This window comes from Triturus cristatus, chromosome 1_1, assembly GCF_964204655.1.
Source record: "Triturus cristatus chromosome 1_1, aTriCri1.1, whole genome shotgun sequence".
Classification (NCBI taxonomy): Eukaryota; Metazoa; Chordata; class Amphibia; order Caudata; family Salamandridae; genus Triturus; species Triturus cristatus.
In genome coordinates this window covers 87,824,030-87,850,781 of record NC_140579.1, presented here as the reverse complement: position 1 = coordinate 87,850,781, position 26,752 = coordinate 87,824,030, and the positions used below count along the sequence as shown (strand labels likewise).

Here is a 26,752-nt window from a genome sequence, read left to right as displayed (position 1 = left end):
AGCTTCTTAGAGAGGCTTTCTTGGCGCAGCACCGACCTCCTATACCCAATTTGGATTCAACTGACCCAGGTACTCCCCCTCCCCCACCCCCCACAGGCCTCTCCTGATCCCCTTTATGATGGGCATGAGAACTCGGATGATGTGGAGGGCCCCTCAAGGCCCTGGCGCCCCTCCCCGCCAAACCCCAATCTCAGGGCATGATACCCCCACTGCACCCGATGACCCCACCGACTTGCTTGAGCCTAAGAAGACACTGCATCCTCGCTCCTCTGAGTGGGCTCCCTCCACATGGTTGACAAGTACATAGCAGCAAGAATTAGGGCCCGATGGGCAAAGACGCGCATAAGCGCCTGAGGGCTGAGTGTCCTTGACCCTCTTTAGATGGAAAGGTGGATCTTACCCCGGAGCTTCTTGGCCAAGTTTATGAAGGACCTCAAGAAGGGTATTGATAGATCTTGGCGAACATGCCAGAATAAGCTGCTTGACATTCTTGGCCCTCTCACCAAGATCTTCGACATGGTGGAAAATGCCAAAGTTTTAGATGCTTTGATTTCCCCGTAGGTCCTGCCTGGATGGGCGCAGCGAGCAGTCATCTTTCTAGGCATTGCGAACTGTGTGCGGTCCACAGAGCACTGCTGCTCCTTGCTCATAACGATGGACCCAAAGCTGGGTGATCGGACTGAGCACTGTGGTTCAAGGGGGACTCTCCGGGGAACCCTTTGTCAAAGAATTAGGAAGGTTTGTGAATAAGTTCACGCGTTTGGACCAGGCTGCCAATTCTGGTGAGACCTCCATTAAAAGAGTTTTCCCCACTTGGGTTTTCAGGGGGGGGGGGGGAGGGGGAGGGGGAGAGAGGGGCGGTTGCGGCAGGGGCCACTAATCCGGTCAATCCTCACAATAAGTACCTAGAGGGCAAGGCTGCAGATGGGAACATTATCAGGACCAGTCCCGCTTTAGCAACTTTTACCCAACCGGGGGAAGGTGCTTCAGAGGACACGGATCCAGAGGCTTTGACCAGACTGCGAGTTCCGGTGAGTGTTCATCCTGCTCTCTTTCTAAAAGTAGGATGCCGTCTAGAAAATTTTATCCAAGTTTGGAAACAGATCCTAACCAATGCATGGGTCCTACAGCCCATCCAGGGGTTTTAAATAGAGTTCCTTGGTTCCCCCATTCAAGCAGTGCGCCCAAGACCCCTCCAGTTATCGGCTCAGGAAGCTGCGCTGGTGGATGCAGAGGTCACCGCACTTCTGGCCACAGGGGCTATTTGCCCAATCACACCATATCCTCACGGCTTTATCAGCAACACATTCTTGATTGACAAAGCACAACGGCCAGTTATAAACGTACGCCAATTCAATGAGTGTCTAGGGTATCGCCACTTCAAGATGTTCTCTGCCCCGCCGACTGGATGGTTTGTATAGACCTGAAGGACGCCTACCTGTGCGTTCCAGTGTTTCCTCCATACAGGCGTTTCCTCCAGTTCCTCTGGCGCCAACAGGCCTTTGAGTTTTTCACTCTGCCCTTCGGCCTTTCCTCCGCCCAATGGTGCTTCACGAGAAGATTTTATGGTACAATAAAATGTTGCCGTAATGGAGTATACCCAAGTACAAATAATAATGTGTAGTTATCAAGATATGAGAATTAACATTGATTTATGGAATTAATTTGATTTTAAGATGACTTTAATTGAAATGATAATATGATTCTGAAATCGAACAATGCTTCATGTTGGAGGGACTCATTTAAACTTGTTCTGAGCTAAACGATGGTCTACTGAGATTAGAAATTGTTATTTTTTCCATACTTAGAGTGAACATTCCAATGGACATAATGTGATTCGGTTCTCATGAGAATATGGACACCCTGAAAGTTATGCTAACCATAGCATGTATGATACAATAATGTTTCTTTTCAGAATTTGATATGAACTCATACTTTTCCGTTCTCATGAAATACATGAGATTATTAGTTGATGTTTCTACTTTCTAAATGAGCTAATTCTACATCCTGGACTGGTGATGTCTTTCAATGGTGGTGTGACACCACCTGACGCAAGCATTTGTAATAAATCGTATATAAGATGGAACACCGAAGGAGGGGCAACACACTCAATTAAAATTTTCCTTTGTGAGTGGCAACACATTCTCAGTTTCTCCTTACTCTTTGAGAGATGCACTTTGCTTTTCGATGCGGACTGACTTTGGAGGATTTTTCGAATTCATGTTGGATTTATGGCTCTATGCTACATTCAGTAGCAGACAGACTGGGCTTTTGCCCTCCTGAACCAGAACTAATCTTGAGATAGATTCTCTCTTTAGTTAATGGACAATTCCCATAGAGACTTTATTCTTCTATCCTTGGATTAGTGTAGCTCTTTCTTGTTAGACCTGGAGAATTATCCTTCTACCCAATGGCAGTCGGATTGTGTACCTCTGTGTTTTGATTCTGATTTCCTTGCATAAATGCTGAGGGCTTTGATTAAAGGAATTGTATTATTAACTGAATTATTGAAAAGATTATTAATAATGATTGATTTTGGATCTTTAATACAATAATGTAACTAAATCTGGTTTGTAATTTTATTTGTTTCTGTTATTTCATTGAACTGTGCAACTATTTGAGTAAGTAAAAAAAGTTTGTAGAGAGTAGATGGGAATTCACCCCTCCTATCGTCTAAAAAAAGGTACATCGAAGATTTAGAGATAAACCAAGATCAGGATACTCTAATAGTAGGAGGGTCCAGTGCGGTTGGGGTTTTGGAGAAAAAGCTTTATGCTTCCGCACGTAGAGATAAACTACTCTAACAGTTCCTTCCTGTGGGCTTTCAGTACAGAGATGGAACGTGTTTGTCATTGTGTTTAATCAACAGGTCTAGAAATGGTATGCAGCCATGGCCTCTATTGTAGGTGAACTTGACATTATTATAGTTATGTTCAGATATTCAACAAAACATTCATAGTTCACTTGATTAGACATTTGTTTTTCTGTTCCTAAGATTACCTATATTTTCTCTGATCTGCCACAGATTATTATTAATTAACATTTGATAGAGCGCATAGCTACCCTTAGGCATCCCAGCGCTTACGACAGCAAGCGGTCGGGTACAGTTCAAGGTCACTTCTGGAAAAGCCATGTTTAGTTGTTTCCGAAACAAGAGATGGTGGATCGTTGAACGGAGAACGATGGGGAACATATTCCATAGATTTGCAGCGTTACAGGTGAACATTCAGCCTCCAGACTGTGCTCTTTTGATTTTGGGTACTGTCCCCAGGAACAAATTAGCTGGATGCAAGCTTCCCAAGGGGCGGTGAAAAGCTATAACTGAGAGGGTGATTTTAGGGTCCATACCCCAAAGTGTTTTGTGTGCTATGCATAATGATTTGAACATTATGCGTTCCTTGATTGGTATCCAGTGTAGCTCTTTTAACGCCGGCTTGGCCGAGTGTGCTTTAGGGATGTTGCGCAGCAACCTGGCTGCACAATTCTGCACCACTTGTAGTTTCCTTGTTGTGGACTTTGGAGTACCCAGGTAGAGGGAATTTCCATAGTCCAGCTTGGATAACACCAGTGCCTGAACCATAAACCTACGTGCAGATTCAGGGAGAAGTGGAAGAGTTGTTCGCATCGGTCTAATGATTCCGTAACATGAGGCTGATAATTGTACTGCTTGGTCAAATTTGAGCGACCTATCCAGCCAGACTTTTAATCTTTTCTTTGGGTTGTGGAGATGGGCCAAGACACTTTGGCCAACTCAAACCGGCCATAGAAATGGAGCAGTTGCCCAGGATCATTAGCTCCGTTTTGTCTCCGTTGAGCTTGAGACGCGACTGGTCCATCCACGTGGCCATCGTTCCCAAGCAAGATTCTAGATTAGCTGGCACCTTCTTTGGGTGGCTTAGTGCCACCACTAGTTGGACGGCATCTGCATAGGTTATAATATGGATTCCATATGGCAGGACTAACTCAGCAAGGCGCCTTAGATATATATTAAATAGGGCGGGGCTCAGGGAGGAGCCCTGTGGAACTCCACATGTAAGTGGCACCCTTCTTGAGGTGTGGTTGCCCTCGAATACCTGGTATAACCTATCTTTCAGAAAGGATTTGATCCAGGTGAGAAGTTTTCCTGATACTCTGATCACTTTAATCTGTCGAAAAGGATGCTGTAATTGACCGTATCGAATGTGGAGCTCCGGTCAAGCAGGACGATTGCACCGTGCCTCCCTGGTCGAGACCTTTCCACGATTCCTCCACTACTGTTAACAGGGTCGTTTCTGTTCCATGATTTGGTCGAAAACCTGCCTGGGAAGTGCAGAATCGAGTGAGCTCCTAAGTACTTAGTGAGAGTTCTATTTACATGTTTCTCTAAGATTTTACTGGTCATGGGGAGGAGCGAGACCGGACGATAGTTGCCCCATAAGTCAGGATTAAGGCTGTTTTTTTTAAGTTTCTCTTATCATAGCGTGTTTCCACGATCTGGGCACTTGGCCAGTTGCCAAAGAAGAATTTAAATACTTCCAGTAGCACAGGTAAAATGACATCCCCCACCTTGCGCAGCATGTCAATGGGGGGCTACGTCCAGGGGGGAACCGGATTCAACTTTGGGAAACAGTTGGAATAATGTAGCTAAATCCAAAGCAGGTATATCTTCTAGCCGTGGGAAACTACCCCCCGGAATTTCTACCTCCTGGTCCAGGTTATTAAGGCTGGAGGCATTAGGGAAAGTATTGTAACTATCTAGAATTTTTTTATTAAAAAACTCTGCGAGTTCCGTGCAACGTTGCTGAGAGGATTCTGCAGGTAACTCAGCTGGTGAGCGCTTTTTAAGATTTTTCGTTATTAGGAAAATTTCCCTAGGAGCGTTCGCTGCCACTGTAATCTTCTCCTCTTAATATTGTATTTGTGCTCTGTTAGTTTCTGCCTGATAAGATTTTTATAGCTGCTCTGTAGTTCTGTTTATTATGATCAAGTAACACTAACCCTAGTGGCTACACTTACCTCTAGCTGAATTATAGAATAAGTATTCACAAATAGTTTGTTTTGATATGCCCTCTGGGCTTGACAAGTGTTATGTGCTTTGAAGTAGCTCATTGAGACATCTAATAAGTCAACATCACTAGACTATACCTTAGTTTTAGTTTCTATATTTTAATTGCCCCAAATCACGTTATCAATGCCTCTGGATGGAGGTTTCTTCATGATACAATTTGGCTCCAAGCACATCCTAAGAAGCAGTGAAACGCTTCTGCGTTTCTAGTCTTATTCCCATCAGAACAAGGTATCATGTCTGAAGAGCAGATGCCTTTCGGGCCTCGTTTTCGCCAAAGATGAGCGCGCATCCCAGAGCCATGTTGGCTGGACAGTGACTGTATCTCCACCTCTCTGTTGCGCGAAGGTCTCCCATTGTGAGATGTTAGGTACAGGCTTTAACCTTCAGATTCTGGGTCCTTGTTGCTCCATAGTTATTGTTACCTTGGCAACGCGAGACCCAGGTCTTCAAAGCACATTGCTGCAGATTTCCTGACTGCTCTTTAGAGTGATGCGGGTAAGAACATACTCCATTCCCACTATTGATACATGAAGCAAAAGTGCATTTCTGAGTATGTATGCTTTCATTTTCGTTCCCACTGCCAGAAGGTCACTGTACCTGTGAGTATTACTTATTTTTACACACACCGAGGTGATTAACTTCAGTCACACCTTGCATGCTGCATGTTGTTATAGTATTACCCAGAGGTTTCTACCATCACTGTAGTCCACTGAAGGTAGATTATGTTCATCCTCCCAGGTTCCAATTTCTGCCTTAAATTCCCTGTAGGTGCCTATGATGAGATCCCATGATTATTACGATGAGTCCGCCCGCCATCGCCCCGAGAAATGGGACCGCCCGCTATGTGTGCGGCGGTTCCGCATGTGCAATTAGGATGCGCCCGCCACACTGGCGGGCGCATTCCGCATTTTTTGCATTGCGGCGGGCGGTGCTGTCAGCAGCACCCGTTGCAATACAAAAAAGGCATTTGTGCATTTGCATGCACAACGTGGCAGGCACCATGTGGTGCCTGCCACGTCGTCCATGCAAATGCAGGGGGGGGGTACCATAGGTAGCCCCCATATTCCCCCCAACATCCTAGGGGCCCGCAACGAGTCCCCCAACAGAGGAATCGGCATGCCTTTCTTTGGCGGCGTTGGCTGCTTCCCGCTGACATCGTAATATGGCCCTTCTAAGGGAAGTGATGGCTACAAGGAAAGCTGTTTTCCATGTGAGAAATTACAGTTCACATTTATGCAAAGGTTCGAAAGGCGGTCCCATTAGCCTTGTGAGAACTATATTTAAGTTCCACACAGGTGAGGGTGGTACTCTGGGGGGAATTATTCGTTTGAGGCCTTCCATAAAGGCTTTAATGGCAGGCACTCTGAAAAGTGATAGGTGCTGTCTGTTTTGTAGGTAAGCGGCAATTGCTGCAAGGTGTAGCCGAATGGATGTATATGCTAGGTTACACCTTTGTAGATGGAGTAAGTAGCATATGATGTGCTGTATAGATACGTCTAGAGGGTTGATTGTGTTGTTATGGCAATAAACAACAAATCTTTTCCACTTTGCAGCGTAGCAGGCTCTAGTGGTAAGGTGTCTAGCTTCTCTGATGACGTTCATACAGTCAGGGGGAAGGTTAAGGTATCCGAATTCTAGGATATCAGGAGCCAGATCGCCAGGTTGAGCTGAGCTGGGTCCGGGTGTCTGATCTCTCCATGGTTCTGGGTTAGGAGGCATGGTGAGAGGTGTAACCTTTGGTGTGGCACTACCGAGAGTTCCAGCAGCGTGGTGTACCACGGTTGTCTGGCCCATGTTGGAGCTACTAGAATCAGTGTGAGGGAGTGCTGTTGTAGCTTTCGCACCACTAATGGAATTAGTGGGAGAGGTGGAAAGGCGTACGCAAATTTGTTTGACCAGTTCATCCATATCGCATTTGCTTTGGACAATGGGTGTGGGTATCTGGCGGCGAAGCTTGGGCATTTTTTGTTTTCGTGGGTGGCGAAGAGGTCTATGTGTGGATGCCCCCACATCTGAAAAAACGGGTGAAGAACCTGCCGGTGAAGTTCCCACACGTGGATCTGCTGCGTCTGTCTGCTGAGCAGATCTGCCATGGTGTTTTGGACTCCTGGTACATGTTGGGCTAGCAGAAAGATTTTGTGTGGAATTGCCCATCTCCATATGCTCTGTGCTAGTTGAGAGAGCTGTGGAGAGTGTGTGCCGCCTTGTTTTTTAATGTAGTACATGGCCGTCATGTTGTCTGTGCGGATAAGGACGGCCTTGCCTAAAATCTGTGTCTGAAAGGATTTTAGGGCTAGAAAGATTGCCAGTAACTCCAGATGGTTGATGTGGAGTAACTTTTGTTGCGGCGTCCATGTGCCCTGCACTGTGAGGTGTAGTAGATGAGCTCCCCAGCTGGAGAGCGATGCGTCTGTTAGGATTATTTGTGGAACCGGGTCCAGGAACGGTCGACCTCTGGAAAGATTTGTGGTGTTCCACCACTGCAGAGAGCGATGGGTACGACCGTCTACCAACACCAGATCCGTCTGTTGCCCCTGGGCCTGGTTCCATTGGCGCGCTAGGCACTCCTGGAGTGGACGCATCTGGAGTCTTGCATGAGGCACTATGAAAATGCAAGAGGCCATCAGCCCTATTAGTTGCATAAACACTCTTGCTGGGAGAGAGTGTTGAGGTATGAATCTTTGACGCAAAGCCTGAATGCTTGCAATCCTGGCAGAATTGGGGTAGGCTATGGCTTTTGAGGTGTCTATGGTGGCACCGAGGTATTGCTTTGTGTGGGATGGTATTAACTGGGACTTTTGGTGGTTCACTGTGAAACCTAGCTGGTGAAGTAGTTGGATTGTAGTGGCAGTGTGATGTACACATTGGTTGTAGGACGCGGCTTTTATTAGCCAGTCGTTCAAATATGGGAAGACGTGAATGTGCTGTCTTCTGAGGTGTGCCGCCACTACCGCTAGGCACTTGGTGAATACCCTTGGTACTGTTGTGACCCCGAATGGGAGCACCTTGAACTGGTAGTGTTGCCCGTCCACTACAAATCTGAGGTACATTCTGTGAGCATGGTGTACCGGAATGTGAAAGTATGCGTCTTTCAAGTCCAGTGTGGTGAGAAAGTCGTTCTGGGAGGGGAGCGGAAGTACCTGCTGAAGTGTTACCATGTGAAAATGGTCCGAATGTATGTATGAGTTTAGAGGCCGGAGATCTAAGATAGGTCATAGAGTCTCGTCTCTTTTTGGTATCAGAAAATATAGGGAGTAGACTCCTAAATTTTGTTGACTGGCGGGGACTTGTTCTACTGGAATCGAAGATGTGTCGAAGAGAAGGTGATTGCGGAGATCAGGATCTGAACAATACCGCGATGAGCGAGGATTCCGCTTCGATCGTCGAACTGGAAATGTTCGGAACCGGAGCGCGAAGTATTACATCCGAGCCCGATGGCGGAAAAAAACAATCTGAGGATGGAGCCGAAGCCCATGCGCAATACGAACCAAGGGAGGAGTCACCGACCTCGTGACTTCCAAAGACTTTCCAAGAGGAAAAACAAACTGCAAACATCCGGGCCCAACACCAGATGGCGATTTATGCAAAAGTGTGTAATATGCAGCTCATATGCCTCGAACAGAAGAGAACCATATATGTAATCATAAATGTATGAACTGTAAATCAAGTATAAACATTATGTCCTATTTGCTTGAGCTTCCCATTATAGTGATTGCAGGCCTTAGTAGGTTGGGGAGCTCTAATGTTACATGTTGTACATTTTCCAGTATTCTTCCCTTAAAGGCTGCCCTGGACTTCCTTGAGGGGAAGATCCTAACACCTGCACTATCAGAACAAGTTTCTGTCAAGTGATCTTATTGTTTTGACTTGTAGGCAGAGACATTGGATATATATACTAGATCAATTGGACATGTTTTTTAGCTCTGTGCTCGAACTGATCATTTTCTAGGGAGAACCTTGGTAGGTTAAAACGACAACTGTCCTTGCTGTTTTGATTGGATGCTTTCTATTTAGCATTAAAGACTAGTTGGATTTGAAAGCTGTCAGTCGTGTTATGTTTTCATTTTAACACTTTATAACTAGTGGTTCTGTTACAAGACAGGCCGATCTCAGCTTTAGAGGATCACCGGCACATCTAAGAGAATCTTTGGCAGGATCCATCTGCCTCCGTTCAGGTGTAGGGAAGAAGATAGCACAAAGACATGAATGACACAGTGGGGGAAGAGAGGTGTAAACTGAGAACAAGGAGAGCTTGCAGTACAGTAGGAAAATAAGCAGACTGAATGGGCACAGGTGTGCTCTGAGTTAGTATTAAAAAAACAAATGCAAAATTCTCATTTTTGTAAAGGTTTTTTAATATATCTTCGATATGGGCACAAAGTTTCAAAGGAAGATGATGAATTATCAATGATCAAAGGATTTTTTAACGAAATCCAAAGGATGGCGTCAAGAGCTGGATGGTAAATGAGTGCAAACATAAAAGTGCAAAAACATCAAAGTAAAAGACATTTGAATCCCCAAAAAGTCCGGTTAATCCAAATATGTGTTAAAAAATTGAAAGGTTTAAGTTAAAACAATGTAAAAGGTGATATGGTAAATCCGGGTGCGATTGTTGACAACATTAAGCATGTAAACTGGGGTGACCAAACAAAGCTCCCACAGGTTTCTTCAGATTGAAACAGTCAATCAAACCCCAAAAGCGCAGTCCTGTGAACCTCGTTAAAAGAACGCTGTGCCTGCTGTCTCTCAACCATCATCTGCAGGATGGTCTGGGGCACAGCACAGTAAAATAAACCTTGCTTCCATCAATATTCTTGGAGCCCTCAAGGATGCTCCAATTCACGTAAGAGGATAAGACATCATACACAATCAAAAACAGAGAAAAGATGGTTGCGGCACATATGCCTTGCATTCCACATCTCATGACCCCAGTAGGACAGAAACCTAAGGGGCAGCTGGGATCCTAAATCACAAATTAAAAGAAAACAATCCAGGCTTAATGAAGTGATCCCCTTCACCCTCCTCCAGTTTGTGACTAAGGTTGAAGGTGGTTAATACTGTGGCTTTGTGTAAGGCATTCTCAACCCTGTATCAACACCCTACCCCTTCTAGAGACAGAAAAGCCTTGTTCAACATGCCCTCCTGCTCCCCCCGCCTCTCTCGTATATCATACATTTCTTTTAAGGCCCACAAAGTCCATTAGCAGCGGCTGCGATGATCAGTCACAGAACCACATGAACAGAAAACAGTGATAATAGACAAATGCAGTACAAGCGCTAAAGCCACTCGCCGAGTGGACCCTCACTGGAGGTCTCCCTACAAGTAGAGGAACATGGTGATCCTAACAAATGGCAGAAGACCTCGCTAAGGCCCGCCTCCCACACACTAGGGTGCATGATGGAAAAAGGAACAGCACCGGCACTGCCAGTTGCAGCCACTTTGGGGAGGTATGCAGAGTGAGGGAAAATAAACACAAAAGGTAGCCGGGGCAGGAAGAAGGGCAACACACACTGGCAAGTGTGTGTGATCTTAAACCAACAAGAGGCATTCCAGACCAATAAATAAGTCAAAACAGGTCTTTGCAAAACTGAGTTCCCATTTCACTTACTGGTCCTTTCATCCAGGATGCTAGGACAGTTTCTCATGAAGGTGTGGAGCCACTGATGGGGTGACTGGTCTGTGGCCAGAGATCCACCCAGCTTGAACTCTGCACCCCAGGGCCGTTAGATGACAGTCTGCAGCCAATGATCATCGTAACTAGTCACCTTTTTCTGATTTAAACAGATCTGGCTCAATGGTGACTCAATAATCACATTTACATGTTCAATAGCCATACTGACTGTTCACCACAATTCAAAGTGTTCATAATCCTGGGCCCTGTGCTGTACCTGTAGGAAGCCTCCACGATAATTGCAGTACTAGCAAGGGAGGGGCCATTTCAGTACAAGCATATAAGGGATGGGATTACATGGTCCTGCCACAGCAGAAGATTGTGTTCAGATTACTGCAGCCCTGGAACAAACCTCTTCAAAGACCTCTCAACTGCTGCATGTAAAGGAACAACCTGGTGTAGACCCTGTGTTAATCACAGCATCATCACAGCCCCTTAGGGCTCCACTCTTATGAGCAAGTGGGGTTATTCTCAAAACCAAGGCAAGCATACCCAGATACAAAAAAAACCCTAAGAAACAATCAGCCAATCCTGAAACACCAAAAGTCAAGGCGAGAAGGAAGAGCACCTTCATACGTGCTGAACCGCAGGCTTTGGACAGAGGGTCTCTCTCAAGCGTAAGAGCAGCAGAGGAACTACACATGCTAGTGTATGGCACCCTGTGGACGGAGAGGTGTGGACTGAGACGGATGCTTTGGGGAATGCAAAGGCTCTTTCAGAGGTGCACAGTTAGTGTCTTTCAAAGGAACACGTTAGGAACTCCTGCACCAGGCATTAAATGCGTTGAGACTTCGGTCCCCAGGAATGCCAGAAAGCTTCATGTCTGCTCCTAAATGTTTGTCACATCCTAAAAGCTGCAAGGACTGCACCTATCGCCAGTTCAAGCACTCTGAATCCTGGTCAGTAGCTGCTTTCTGGATGTACTGTCAAGCTCTTCCAGAGCACCACAGAGGAGTCCCGACAAGGAGGCCTTGAGCAGGTAGGAGACTGATGAAGGAAGACGAGCAGCAAGGTATGGATGCAGGGGATACAGGAACGGAAGGTCTCTCGTCTAGAACCGTCATTAAGGCACACCATTGTTTGTAACCTCCAAGACACGCTTGCGAAGGTGAAAGATGAACTCGAACATGGTCGCTGCAAGGCTTTGACTGATGAGATATTTGGGCAGGCGGCCCTATAAGAGAATGAAATATGTTGATCAGCAGTAGAGAAATGACCAGACTCAAATACAGTCACAACAGCAATTACTGTAGGCAGCCATGGGGCCACAAAAACATTTGCTAAAGCATACAGCTGGGACAAACACAGCAAAACGGACTGGAACAAAGCGGAGGGAGCAATATGAACATTCAGATGGGTATGCAGATGGGCAAGCCAAACAACCTATTTTTATTTGTTTGACGACTTTAGGAGAGCATTTTGAGAAGAAATGCTGTACATAGCTGTCAGGCTACATAAAAAACAAACATTGAAAATGCAACAGGTCTCGCCTTTGATTAAGTTAAAGCCATTTGCTTTCCTAATGGTATTATATAGCAAAGCAAATGGCTTTAACTTAATAAAAGGCGAGACCTATTGCATTTTTAATACTTGTTTAGGACAGGTGAACAGATCATTCGGCTGACACTGACTGCACAAAATACCGGACAGTATTTGAATAACAGAGCTTTTATTTGTGTAGCAAAAAGCAAGTGTTTAAAATTCTGTGCACGCCGTTTACAATATGTAAAGGGGGGGGCTTCAAGGTCTTCCAAAAGTATATTCGTGCTTTAAATGCTGCAATTGGAACTTAAGCTTTATTTAATGAAAAAGCACAGACCTAGGAAATATGGGTCGGTATTCCCCACAATATAAACTCCCCCGACATAGAAGTATTTACTTATTTTTTTTTTCTTCAAGATATACATTTTAGTTGGAGAAAGCATGGGAGCGTTCACAAATTAAACCATTTTCAAAAGCATGGGTGTCAATGCCCCATCTTTATCAGTGTATTCGTCAATGGGCTGTATTAAACGATGCACCACTCATGACCCCCAGTCCACTGAATAAGCATAAACCCTTTGACTGCGCAAACATTAACAAGACATGTCCATTGACATTTGTGGCTCGTGCGCATGATATATACGCGTCATGAGAACGACCTGGCTACACACACATTTTAATAAGGCAGTCGAGGAATTTAACCGGAAACTACCTGATAGCTAGCATACTTGGCTGTGTGGAGGGCAGATTAGAGTTCAATAACATGCCCACACAATGGTGGGCGTGGAGCCCAGAACCGCACCCGCGGAGTAGTGGGGGCAGAGTGAGTCCACATGCTGTTACCTCAGATGGAAGGTGGGTCTGGAACGGTCTAAAGTCCAACCCATGTTCCCCTCCTCCAGGGATGGGTTGATGTAGAGACCCACACCAGATTAGCCTCCATGAGCACTAATAAAGCCCACCACCACCACTGCAGAGCAGTGTGCACGAAGTCTTTAGCATCTCAGCAACACACCAGGGCAGTGTGTGAGGACCTTAGCATCTGCATAGCCCTACCACAGGAGGCGAAGAAATCAGTGAGAAGCTAGCACACAGAAGCAGTAGGACAAGAGGCAGTCCAATCCCAACCCCTGCGGAGCAGATCTGTCAAAGGGCAATAGTAAACCAAAAACACAGAACCAAAGAATTGGTGGGAAGAAAGTACAAGAGCAGCCGGGCGAAGTAGACAGGTGGAGGTGGGTGCGCAACTAGGGAGCACAACAGGAACAGCAAGCAGTCGATGCGGAGTCCAGCCCTGCCTTTGTGAAGCGATGGGCAACTACAGTGGCCCTCTACAGGTAAAACAGCATTCACCTCAATCTTATGGCCCCCGGGCGGAGGTGCAGGCCCGAGGTGAGAGTTGCGGGCGAGCCAGATTTGTCATCCAAGCAGGAACCGCGGAGATCAGCCTGAGCCCTGCGCAAAGAAGGGATTCTCTGCAACCGTGGCAGAGGGTGGGGCCTAGGCCCGGGCTGAAAGTCGCGGTGCTCCGGAGAAGCAAGAGAGAGGGATAGTCAGAAGGGGACCGCAGGAAGTGACGCACTCATAACACAAGTACAGACCGGGTGGCTCTTCCCAGCAGAACGCACCAAGGAACCTGCTGTGGGGTGGAGTCGATGTTCAGACTTCAGCCCGCCTTAGGGAACAGTTGACATGCTACCACCAATCCCGTGCAACCATGCAATGGGAAACTTCCGCCTGCCAGGGGCACTGGCTCATTGAAATGGAGTGGAGTTACTCTCCCATTGAAAAATCATTATATCTGTGCTATCGTAGAGTCGCCTACTGACAGACAGCGAGATGTGCAGCTGCTCAAGACAGCGCCATGGGGGCACGTGCACTTTCCGAGCTCATAGAGCCAATGAGGTACTGTAAAGTATTTTCCCAACCAATAAGCTCGTGTTTAGTTTCTAAGGCAAGCCAGCCAATAAAACAATCTATCGCCATTGCACAAGTAACAAGCGCGGTCCCAAAAGTGAAAGAGAACCACGCTGCAGCCGGAGCATGGGGATCTCTTGTCTTTATGGGGCCATGTGTTTCCAATTAGAAACACATGGCCCCATAAAGATAAGAAAGGACGTCATCCAAAAACCCTCAATGACAGGCCACCGTTTAGCATAAACGGTGACGCCAGCCAATGGAAATGAGGGGTGGGGCTTAAAGCCCGTTTCTGAAAATCCTCATTCACAATAAATCTCGCCGACGCTAGCAGCGCTTTGTGCTGCAACGCCACGCGAGACCTAAAAAGAAAGTGTGCATTCATTGGCAGGCGACAGGCAAACAATGCTAGGCGTGCTCTGGGAAGCCGAGTCCTGACTGCAACACCCACTCCAGATCTGACCCTGACGCGGTGAGCTGCACTGATAATAAACTGCGCTCCACGTGTGCAGTTATTAGCTAACAAGACCGAAAGAACCGCACTGTGAAACCGAAATTAGATTCTCAGCGGCCAGTAGAGTGTACAGCCCCTGTGTGACGCTGTGTAACTCTGTCGGACGTTTCCGTGCAGATGAATCAATCAATCAGCGAATTTGTATTGCGTGCTACTCACCCGCAAGGGTCTCAAGGTGCTGGGGGGGGGGGGGCGCTACTGCTCGAACAGCGAGGTCTTGAGTTGTTTCCTGAAGGAGAGATGGTTCTGGGTCAGCCGTAGGTGGGCTGGGAGGCAGTTCCACGTTTTTGGCCGTCAGGTAGGAGAAGGACCTTCCCCCGGCGGTGGTCTTGCGAATGCGTGGAACGGAGACGAGGGCGAGGCTGGCGGAGCGGAGCTGGCGGGTGGGTGTGTGGAACGTGAGGCGGCTGTTGAGGTACTTCGGGCCCATGTCGTGGAGGGCCTTGTGTGCGTGGGTGAGGAGTCTGAACGTGATCCTCTTATTGACAGGGAGCCAGTGCAGGTCTCTCAGATGGGCGGAGATGTGGCTGTGGCTGTGGCGGGGGACGTCCAGGATGAGACGTGCTGACGCGTTCTGTATGCGTTGGAGTCTTTTCTTAAGTTTGGCAGTGGTTCCGGCGTAGAGGGTGTTCCCGTAGTCCAGGCGGCTGGTGACGAGGGCCTGGGTGACTGTCTTCCTGGTTTCGGTGGGGATCCATCAGAAGATCTTACGGAGCATGCGCAGGGTGTTGAAGCAAGTTGATGAGACGGCGTTGACTTGCTTGGTCATCGTGAGGGAGGAGTCCAGGATGACGCCCAGGTTGCGTGCGTGGTCCGTAGGCTTGGGTGCGGTGCCCAGTGCCAGGGGCCACCAGGAGTCGTCCCAGGCGGAGGGGGATGGTCCCAGAATGAGGACTTCCATCTTGTCTGAGTTCAGTTTCAGACGGCTGAGCTTCATACATTTCGCGACGTCTTTCATGCCCTCCTGGAGGCTGGATCTGGCGGAGGCGGGGTCGTTGGTGAGGGAGAGGATCAGCTGGGTGTCGTCGGTGTAGGAGATGATGTTGAGGTTGTGTTGACGTGCGATGGTTGCGAGAGGGCTCATGTAGATGTTGAAGAGGGTGGGGCTGAGTGAGGAGCCTTGTGGGACGCCGCAGATGACTTCGGTGGCCTCGGAACGCTGGGAGGCAGACTCTCTGGGTTCTTCCAGTGAGGAACGAGATGATCCACTCTAGGGCCGCTCCTTGGATGCCGGAGTTGCTGAGTCGCTGTATCAGTGTGCGGTGCGATACCGTGTCGAAGGCTGCCGAGAGGTCCAGGAGGATGAGGGCCGCTGTTTCCCCGTTGTCGAGCATGGACCTGATGTCATCGGTGGCAGCGATGAGGGCGGTCTCGGTGCTGTGGTTTGCTCGGAAGCCGGACTGTGAGGGGTCGAGGTAGCTGTTCGTCTCGAGGAAGGCGGAGAGTTGTTTGTTGACGGTCTTCTCGATGACTTTGGCAGGAAAGGGGAGGAGCGAGATGGGACGGAAGTTCTTGAGGTCCGTGGGGTCCGCGGTCGGTTTCTTCAGGAGGGCGCTGATCTCGGCGTGTTTCCAGCTATCCGGGAAGGTGGCGGAAGCGAAGGAGCTGCTGATGACGTCCCGGAGATGGGGTGCGATGATGGAGTCGGCTTTGTTGAAGATGTGGTGTGGGCAGGGGTCGGTAGGGGATCCGGAGTGGATGGTGTTCATCAAGCGGGTGGTGTCTTCAGTGCTGACGGGGTCCAGGTGCCGATGGTGGTAGTGGGGGGCGTTGCTTCAGTGGTTGGGTGCGTGGTCTGGGCGCCGAAGCTGTTGTGTATGTCTGCGATCTTCTGGTGGAAAAAAGTGGCGAGTGAGTCGCAGAGGTTTTGCGAGGGTGTGATGTTGTTGTTGCAGGCGCTGGGGTTGGAGAGCTCTTTAATGACGCTGAAGAGTTCCTTGCTGTTGAGGGAGTTGTTGTCCAGCCGTTCTTTGAATGACGTCCTTTTGGTGGTGCGGATCAGCTGGTGGTGTTTGCGGGTGGCGTCCTTGATGGCTGTCATGTTGTCTGCTGTCGGGTTGTGGCGCCAGGTTTTCTCGAGGGTGCGGCAGGTTTTCTTGGAGTTCTTGAGGTCGTCGGTGAACCACTGGGTTCTCCTGCTGCCGGGTCTGCTGGGAGGATTCCTCAGTGGTGCGAGGTCATCGGCGCAGCTGGTGAGCCACTGTGCGAGGTTGCGGGCTGCTTCGTTGGGGTCCGTTGTGTTGGTGGGTGGGTTCCGGCTGAGGGCGGTGGTGAGCTGGTCGGAGGTGATCTTGCTCCAGCTTCTGCGGGTGGCCTGTTGCGGGTGGTGGTGAATCGTTGTTCTCCTGAAGGTGAAGTGGACGCAGCTGTGGTCTGTCCAGTGTAGTCCGGTGGAGTGGCTGAAGGAGATGTGCTTGCTGGAGGAGAAGATGGGGTCAAGCGTGTGGCCGGCGTAGTGGGTGGGTGTGTTGACCCGTTGCTTGAGTCCGAGGTTGGCGAGGTTGTCCAGCAGGGCGGCGGTGTTGTGGTCCTTGTCGTTTTCCAAGTGGAAGTTGAGGTCTCCAAGGAGGATGTAGTCCGATGAGGTGAGTGCGTGCGGGCTGACGAAGTCTGCGATTGCTTCGATGAATTGTGTGCGTGGTCCCGGGGGTCTGTAGATGAGGGTGCCTCTGAGGGTGGTCTTGGGGTCGGTGTGTATCTGGAAGTGGAGGTGTTCGGCGTCGGTGAGGCTGTTGTCGGAGTTGGTCGTGATGCGGAGGGTGTTTTTGTGGACGATGGCGATGCCTCCTCCGGTTTGGTTGACGCGGTCCCTCCGTGTGATCTTGTAGCCGTCCGGGATGGCTATGGCGATGTCGGGGGCTGAGGAGGCGTTCATCCAGGTCTCTGTGAGGAAGGCGACGTCTGGTGAAGTTGTGTCCAGGAGGTTCCAGAGTTCGACGGCGTGCTTGTGGACGGAGCGGGTGTTGAGCAGGATACACTTGAGGTGGTTGTTGCTGGTGCTGGGTTTGGCGGGTGCAGTGCAGGTCCGGAGGCAGGTGAACTTGCAGGCTTGGCAGGTGAAGGGTCTGTGGGTGCGTCTCGGGGTGGCTCGGTAGCAGTCGGGGGGGCTCGGCGCGGCCGGCATAGGGGCTGCGTGGCCCGTACTATGGGGAATGGTGACTTTGAGGCCGAGGTAAGAAGGCTCACTTCGGGGTTTATGCACCGAATGCGAGCTCTCTGAACTCGGCGATGCGCTCCCGCTCAAGATATCGGAACTAATAATCAAGGCGTAAAAGCCACAAGGCGGCAGAACAGGCCCTCGTTCCGTTATGTATTTCGATGCACCTGGCTGGGGTCTATTTCCACCTTGGAATTGGAATTGGCGATTAAGCAGCTCCAAAAAGGCACCCTCAAAGCGAGCTATTTATTCCCGTGACGTCTCTACCTCTAATGTCGCCGGTTTGGGATGAACTTAGCTGCTTTCATCAAGCGATGACCTTGGGTGTGTTAATCTGTGACATAAAACACATGCATGTCCAATCCCACGAGGAGACTGTATGCAAATGTGCATTACCAAGGGGGTAAGTCATGTCTCCCCTCTCCGTGTGAAAACATTTAAATTTTGCACAACCTGTGCAGTTATTTAACAGGATGTCGTCATGTAAGGAGTTGATTGTGCTGGATAGAAATAAAATGCAAAGAACCCATACATTCCAGTTTATTATTCTCATTATGAACTGCCCTTGAGCCTAGTCTGAATCCCCAGACTTCTCGTTTTGCCGAAGAGCTCTCGGGGTAGATTGTTTCTCATACGTCCGGTATCACTGTAATGCAGGAATTAGGACTGATTTGATGTTTCGTTTCTGGTTTCCCACCTTAACCTTTCCATTTAAACGATTCCAAACAAAATGGCGGCCTGCGCGGTCCCTCTTGCAGTTTTCAGCCTTTGACCTGGTGTAAGGAACAACTGGTCGTGAACGAGGTTTTTTTATCTTGTTGGGGTTTGTTTGGACACAGGAGCATGACACTACCTGGTTTATTTCACGAACCCGGCCCTTTTTAGTTTATCCGACGAGAAAAGACGAACAGAAGGTTTTTATTCATTAAACTAGAAATGTCCTTGTGGAAATAAGATTTTTGTTTCACATCAACTGATACATTTGTTTTTAGAAAACAGCTTCCAAGCACTGTCTAGATTCACCTGCGTTGCTCGAGAAGTCTACAAGAATTGAATGATTGTCAAAAATGTTAATTAAGTCAAATGTTGGTAATGTTTGTTACAATTGTAAAAGTAAAATCTTGAACAAATGAGTAGATTTCGTCCATCCTTTCTTTATTCCTTGAAGTTTTACTCTTTTGTGTCCTTAGCAGTAGCTCTCGCTATAAAAACGTTGCCATGGCATGACACTTTGTAATGTCTGCTTCTAGTTGTAAATTCTACAAATCCCTAGCGTGCGCACCCGTGTGACCATGTGCACATACTCACACTTATCAGATATCGCGTGCACATACCTATACACACTGTATAAACAGACCTTCTCTATGTGTAGCACAAGTGTTGCACTGTGGGCCCCTCGGCTCCTGTCAAGTGTTTCACTATGACGCCTTCTTATGTTCCGTTTCAAGTTGGTTTTGTTTTTAAAGGCTTGCGGGCGCGGTGGAGCCCGGCACTTGGCCGCAAACTTAAACCCTCCAAATTACGCAGAATTGTACAGGGGAGTGAGTACCTTTGTGGGATTCATTGCTAAAGAGAATAGCATCATTACTTATTAACTAATTTGACAATTGACTCTGCCCGGTGTAGAGATCGACTAGTAACGAGGATGGATGGATAGATGGATGACAGACAGACAGACAGACACACACACACCTCAGTCCGTCCCCGTGGAACTCGTGCCTTTAAAATACCTTCGACAACACAGGCTTCGATAATGAAAGCTTTGTTGTGTACAATAAAGTGCCCGTTAAATGCCCGTTAAATACCCTGTTTCCACAGAAAATAAAGTACAAGTTTCAAACATGACTTTTATAAAGGCAAGCTGACTATGTTCAATGTACGTATCAAAATACATTTTTGTGGCGGAGACAAACAGGTTACTTAATTGTGTATTTTACTGCTATACCCCCTTTTCAAAATCGGCTTTTCTAGATCACAGTGTTGAAATGTATGTATATATTTCCCCGCTGCTATTTTAGTGGCGTCCTTTGAAAATATGCGTGTCCGTAACTTTGAGGTGGAGGGGAGGTATCGCTAGAAAGTTTCAAGTGCAGATATGTTTCAGGTGGGTTATTAGCATGGGCCCCCCCACTCACAGTACCACCGCCAACACAGAAGATCGGATCTGACTTCTGCACCGGCCAAAGTAACATTTGATTGGATGAATCGGCCAAAGACCCACCGCGCAGCAGTGTGCACTCTTCCCTCCAGACTGGGTTTTATATGTACACTTCCAAGCCACAAAGCAGAGCCCGCTTAAGAGGGGTTTAACAGAGGCATCTCATCTAACCCCGGATACCTCTGCAACACCAACATGGCGGAAATGCACGGAGCCACTCGCCTTTCGCAAAGCAAACCTTGACTTTTCAGCACTACAAACCAAGAAACTTATATTTCATCTCGTCTGTTTCATCCCAGTCCCAGGTTGGTTTCTGAAGAAGCAAGGGGGGGGGCGATTATTGATGAACTGACAAAGCGGTGCCTTCTGCTTTACACTACAACAAAACACTTCTAGAGTGCCCAAAGACTTCACAACATAGTGTACAGAAAGAACAAGCGTTGATCTCTTATCTTTATGGGGCCATGTGTATGTAACACATGGCCCCATAAAGATAAGAAACTGCTTTGCGACAGACGCAAAGCTGGCCACCGAGTCCACCCGGAGGCCAAAGGGGGTCCACCAAAAACCCTAATTTCCAATGGCAGGCCATCGTTTACCATAAACGGTGACGCCAGCCAATGGAAATAAGGGGCGGGACTTAAAGCCCTTCTCTAAAAGTACTCATTAGCAATAAATCTCGCCGAGCGAGCTGCGCAAGTGCGCAGCTGCGCTAGGCAAGACCTAAAAACCATATATCTATAATGGTAGCATCACCTTTTCTGTCTCGTCAGTACTGTTTTGCTTTTTTTAGGTGTGCTACATCTATTCAAGGTGTACAACTCAACTGGCTTCACCAAGGCCTCCATTCACTTGTGAGTTTTGTACAACCCCATTGGCTTCACCAAGGCCTCCATTCACTTGTGAGTTTGTCTAGTTGAAAAATAACACAAGGTCCAACAAATGCTCTCTTCTGATTACTGGGATTTGCACTGTTTTCTACAAGCATTCCACATGCCACCGTAGGCCTACCTTGAGTGGCGTAGAGGCTGAAATACGGCACCGAGCAACCGCCGGTGGCGGAAATTAATTCAAGCCCTCCATTCATCCATCCATCGCCATGTTTGTTTCAGACATTCCACAGCACAAACGTCACCAATACTTCACTCCCAATCTCGTTCTTCATTGACATCCAGTACCCTGCTTTCATCGATTTGATATACTGGTACACACTGGTGTGCCGTTTACTTCGCATCCTGCTCTACTTATAAGGAGTTTCAGTATTGGGCACACAACATTCAACATTGGTAGCTGCCTGCAGGGAATCAGCAGCAGCTAAGGAGATCAGGGAAAGCTCCTAGGTAATTTTTGTAACATGTTTGTTATATAATGGAATAAGGTTCGTGCAACCTACAACTTTCCTGCTGGAACATTTAGAAGGAAGACAGCCAATGCACAAACCTATTGGGGGCACAAAGCTTAGCTTTGCGTAACACCCAATCCCAACACTTTCAGTGAGCGCTTTCAAAGAAAGACATGTAACCCTGAACAAAATCCTCAGCTTCACTCCACCAGTGAAGTCCTCTGGAGCGCTGTTTTATCTTTTGCTCAAACCTCTTAGCAGTCTACCTGTGTGCCCCCTTAAAGCGTTAGGATGACCCTCAAGAATGCTGCTGCAATAAACTTAACTGGGCATTGTTATTTGCATCCACCACACTTGTGTCACTGGGAGCAAAAGGACGGACAGCCGATGCGCTCTCTAGACAGAAACAGATATTCTGTATTGTGATCCTCACATGGGAGTGAATTAGATTATCAACTTTAACTCTGGGAATCTGATCTTCCACTGTGATCAGGGAGCACAGACATGCCTGTCAGTTCCCTCTCCACGCGGATTATTTAGAAGTAAACAGTGGGTTGCAGAAGAGTGGTATTAGTTGACCTGGTCAAACTCATGCACAGCTCGTGATGACATTGAATAGGTGTCTTGCACCAGCTAACTGCAGCAAAGACTAGAGAGGGCGAAGTCAACGTACCAGGCAAATTCAGCATTGAGACAAGGAGGGAGGCAAGCTGCACTGATGTACAGGGTGGATGCGTCATGAGCAGTGCCAGATAACAGCAATAATATTGTAGTGGGGTGCAGAACTAAGTGGGGGATGAAGGAGGAGCATGAGCAAAGTGGAGACCTTGCCATAGAATGTGCAGGAGATCAGTGGAGGATGGAGAAGGGTGAAAGTTGATGGGGCCAGGGGAGTGGAGGCAGAACATGGAGACTGCAGGTTGGCAGAGGAAGATGAAAGATGTAGTCCCAGGTAGAGGCTGGAGAAGGTAGTGGTGATGGAAGCCTGAACAGACAGTCGAATAGAGATGGTGGGGGACATGCAAGGGGAATGAAGGCGGAAGAGGAGCATGGAGGCGAGTGGCGGCTGCAGAAGCAGGAGCTAGAGTCTGGGTGAGGGGGAAAGAGTAAAAGCCAGAGCAGAGGTGACACCCCACGGTGTAGGAGGTTAATGAAGGGCATGAACTATCCAAATTACCTTGAGGTCAGTGTTGAGGACCCAGATGACTGTACACACTGTTGGATTCCGGGAAGACTTCAAGACCACAAAAGCACCAGGACCGTTTTCTCCACTGACAGAAAGAGGACATAAATGAACATGCACAATGGTAAGAAGCTACATGAAGACATCCAGTGGTTGTGTGTACACTTGCATGTGCCCACACACACTTCAAATTCTGAAGAAATATCCCACCCACAAGATTGAGAAAAATGCTTACCGCACGTATTTGGGATGTGGAGGCCTGGCTGCATGAGAGACAGACATCCCTGAGGAAATATAGCGATCCTTTCGTCTCTCAATCCGGCGAACATTCACAAAATCCCTAAATAAGGAAAAGCAGCATAGACTGAATGACCAGAGCAGGGTGCAGGAAATCAATTAGTTCAACAGTAGAGGGCGGAGCAAAATGACTGACTGCACTTATGATGTGGACACTACTTGCTAGGTCTCTTGGCACTGGTTGGAAGCACTGTCTAGCCAAACAATATTACTCTGAAGTTTTTCCTGAAAATGGTCAGTGTAGAGAAGAGCTTCCTGTCCAGCAGAAGCGTCTTCCCAGACAATTGTCTGCTGAACAGGAAATCCACTCCAAGAACCGACGGGTAATCAGGACTGTGAAAAGATATTTACTTTTCTGTATCAATTATGCGAACCTTTGTATGTAAGCCAGATACAGCTCTGAATTGGAGGACTTGGCAAAGTTTTAGGTATTGTGCAATAGAGGGAAGTGCAGGAGTCCAAAGAGGGATTTATTGCTACACAGTCAACTAAAGCCTGTGTTTCTTTCCCCAGAAAGAAGCAGAAAGCTTGCATGTCATTTCATAAACTGAAACTAGCAGTACGCTGCTACCGAGCTGACCCCTGGCGTAAGAGAAGCTCAGCTTTTGAACTCTATTTGTAGGCTGCAAGTCCACACCAAAGATTTTCTGAGTTGGTATGGCTGCTTGAGGTCTGCCTTTGTGGGCAAATATAAGCATCCTATTTGGAGTTGCTAAGTTGAAGATAACGGTTATGGAGGGCTGAACGCCTGCAAGTAAATGCGCATGATCTATATCTGGTGTGGGGGGTCCAAGAACACAGCACACACAAGGGTGTCTATCATTAGCGTAGCATTGGACAACATCTACACTTGAAAATGTCAAAGAAGGCAAGATATAGATTAAACAGGGTACGCACAGAGATGAGCCATGAGGAACCCCATCAATTAAACTATCTAAGCGACAGAAACCACCTTCAACATTTCATTTCAGCGAAACAGCCAGTTTCTCTTAAACTCTCTAGCCTCCCCATAGTAGTCTCTCTCCAAAGCACCATCGACTTGCGCCGGCCCCTCACGCCCAACCGTAATCAGGCCTCTCCCCATGTCTTTGAATCTCTGCCCATGTGTGGGGTACTTGCCACAGTGTTCATCAGCTGCTGTTCTTCCACCCCTGCAAGCCTACATATGAGACCTGATCTCACATGAGAGCTTTCCAGAGCCAATCAACGCCTTCTGATGCCATAATACAGTGCAAAATTGGGTTAAAATGTAAAGTTTAATAGTTTTGTAACCTGACATCTACCTCTGTTTGCAAATACCTTAAATGAATGGGCAGACTAACCTGCTTGTTCCAAAGTACAAGATGATTAAAGCTGCAGACTGGATTTATTTGATGTTTAATACAAGAAATAGATTTGTCCTAAGTAGGCCTGGGCGAAAATTTCGTTCCGTTCGTGGAAATTGCGATAATTTGACGTTTTCGCGTTCCGCGGAGAGCGCGAAAATGTCAAAATTTCTGCATTCCGCAGCTTGGCGATAATTGGTTTCTTGCTCGCGCTGTAAAATAATACATTTGTGCGCGCGCAATCGCCTTACCTGAATCCCTGCGTTCGCCGACAAGTTTTCTTGATCCGGTCGCGTTCTCCATGAGATGTTGTATTGCTTTTAGCTTTTTGCGCTGTCTCGCGACAGTTCTCGCCCGCAGTGACGTCATGCGTCGCGCGATGACGTCTTTCTTCTCGCGATCATGCACCGCGAGACAACTGAAAACAAGATGGCTGCGCCCGCGAGCAACCACATGGGTAAGTTGGCGAGCCGCAACCATGGAGAAAATCTCGCGAACATGCGGGAAAAAAACTTCCGCATCTTCGCGATATTTCCGCGTGTTTGCGATAATTTTTAACATTTTCGCGATAATTTGCGAAAGTGGATTTCGCAAATTCCGCCCACCCCTAGTCCTAAGGACGGTTTCACGGTGAGTGGTTATGTGGGCTAACTGAGTAGCATGCAGATAAAAATTCCGCAATCATCGTACAACCTCCCATGATTCTTGCAGTTGCAGCTGAATGAAGCTATGAGGACCATGTCCAAGTTGTCTGATGCGTTGACTTTAAAATTCTCGTGAACCAAAGGAATATAATGAAAGGCATAATGGAATTCACCTCACCCAATAATTCAGTTAAAGACAACCCTCGTATGGAATTCTCTCCTGTTTCCGTACAAGAGAAGGGAAAATCTTGATGACTGTCCTTTGTCGCAAACGGATCTACTAGAGGACACCCCAGCTCAGGCTCTCCGCTTAAACACTGCTTTAACCCTCAAGACGAAACTCTGCACGAAAGGTGAATCACCCACTTGTATAGTTAACAGTCGGCGGACACACGGAATGAAGCGATCTCTCTTCGGATCAGTTCAGAAATGGCTAGGATGTCGGAGATCTAGAATAAGTTTTCCCTGAAAAAGGGAACAAAGGATCTTACTTTAGTAGATTATTTCTTGGACGGACACAAACAATGAGTAATTCGCCCATGGCAGTGTGCGGCCCCGTAGAGCTGGGTAGCGTCTGTTGTCGATGCCGTTTGTGCCAGTGGAGGCTAAGTACAGAGCTTTGTGAAGGCTGTATTGCAGAGATCATAAAAACGCATGTGAATGTTGATCAACCGAATTTTGCTAGCTTGCAGCGAATGTACTCTGGGATTCACAGCTCTGCCCGTCAGGTCTGTTGATCTCCAGCTGCTGCAACGCAGACTCCTTGGCTGCTGAAGTCCAGAAGACAAACGGTCTCAGAAGGAAGCCGTTCTTCAATGTAGTCAATGCTGAACAAGTATGTTTTCAAGGTTATAACCGGATAAACAAGACATAATTAGTCTTCGGGAAAGAGAAGTATTCTGGATCTTTGTCTTTTCTTGATTCTCTAACATTTCAACCTCGTTTAAAATTGGGAAAAGGGAGATGGCTGCTGTGTCAACTGCTAAATGAACAGGGAGATTTTGGATTACGATGAAGGGGTGATCCTTAGGAGACATTTTAAACACAGTAGTGGACACTGCCATCTTTGAATGCGGTCTTCTTCAAGTGAGCACCAATGACAAATTGTTGGTGAATCGTATATATGCTTAGACAAAAACGATTGGGCAAGCCTAGACGCCGTCAAGAAACACAAGACTTACAGAGTTGGAACAAACTTGCAGCCTGCTTAGGTTTTAACAGTATAAAACCCATTAAATGAATGTGGCAGATCTGGGTGATATCCAGCCTCCGAACTCACATCAGAATCTGTAAGCATCACGCCAGTTGTAGAGGGATAAAATGGAAGTGATGATCTTCGGCAACACCAACCCTTGGAATGACTCCTGGTGGCCCTCAGAACTAGGACCATCACCCAAACCGACCGACCACACCAGAAACCTCCATATAATCCTGGAGAGCAAACTGGTCATGAAGTCCCAGATCAACGAAGTTGTTACCGCCTGCTTTCACACACTTCACATGTTTTGAAAAGTCTTCAAATGGCTCCCCCTGAACACCAGGCATACAGTCACTCGGGCCCTAATCACCACCTGATTAGACTATGGCAACGTACTCTACGCTAGGAACACCAAACACCTTGTGCAGGTACTCCAGACCATACAGAACTCCGCTGCAAGACTCATCCTTGACCTCCACAAATGGACCCACATGACCCCCCACCGTAGAAAATTCTACAGGCTCCGCATGCAGAAGAGATGCCAATTCAAGCTGATGATCCAAGTCTACAAAAGATTGCACAACCAAGGACAACCCTACATCAACCCTCGCCTGAACTTCCACCAGCCTACCAGACAACTATGCTCTGCCTCCCTCTCACTCGCCCACACTGCCTGTAGCCACCAAAGCAACAGTGGAGGACGCTCAACCTACCTCACAGCAAAAACATTGAAGGACCTCCCTCTGCAGCTCCGGACCTCCACCCACTTACTGGACTTCTGGCGAGCACTCAAGACCTGGCTGTTCAACTGAGTCGC

The 26,752-nt window shown here is 47.7% G+C and overlaps 1 protein-coding gene across 12 annotated transcripts in view; it reads right to left on the bottom strand.

The window, feature by feature from the left end:
* Positions 1 to 9,384: 9,384 nt before the first annotated feature.
* LOC146869555 (stAR-related lipid transfer protein 3-like) overlaps positions 9,385 to 26,752 on the bottom strand; it is a 160,864-nt gene continuing 143,496 nt past the window's right edge. For all 12 annotated transcript variants that reach the window (XM_085605422.1, XM_085605247.1, XM_085605994.1 and 9 more), the window contains 3 exons: positions 22,707 to 22,811; positions 22,466 to 22,559; positions 9,385 to 11,892 (listed from right to left, as the gene is read on the bottom strand). In XM_085605422.1, coding sequence (XP_085461548.1) covers positions 11,782 to 11,892; positions 22,466 to 22,559; positions 22,707 to 22,811 — 310 coding nt within the window. In that variant the 3' untranslated portion in view covers positions 9,385 to 11,781. The remainder of the gene's footprint in view (positions 11,893 to 22,465; positions 22,560 to 22,706; positions 22,812 to 26,752) is intronic.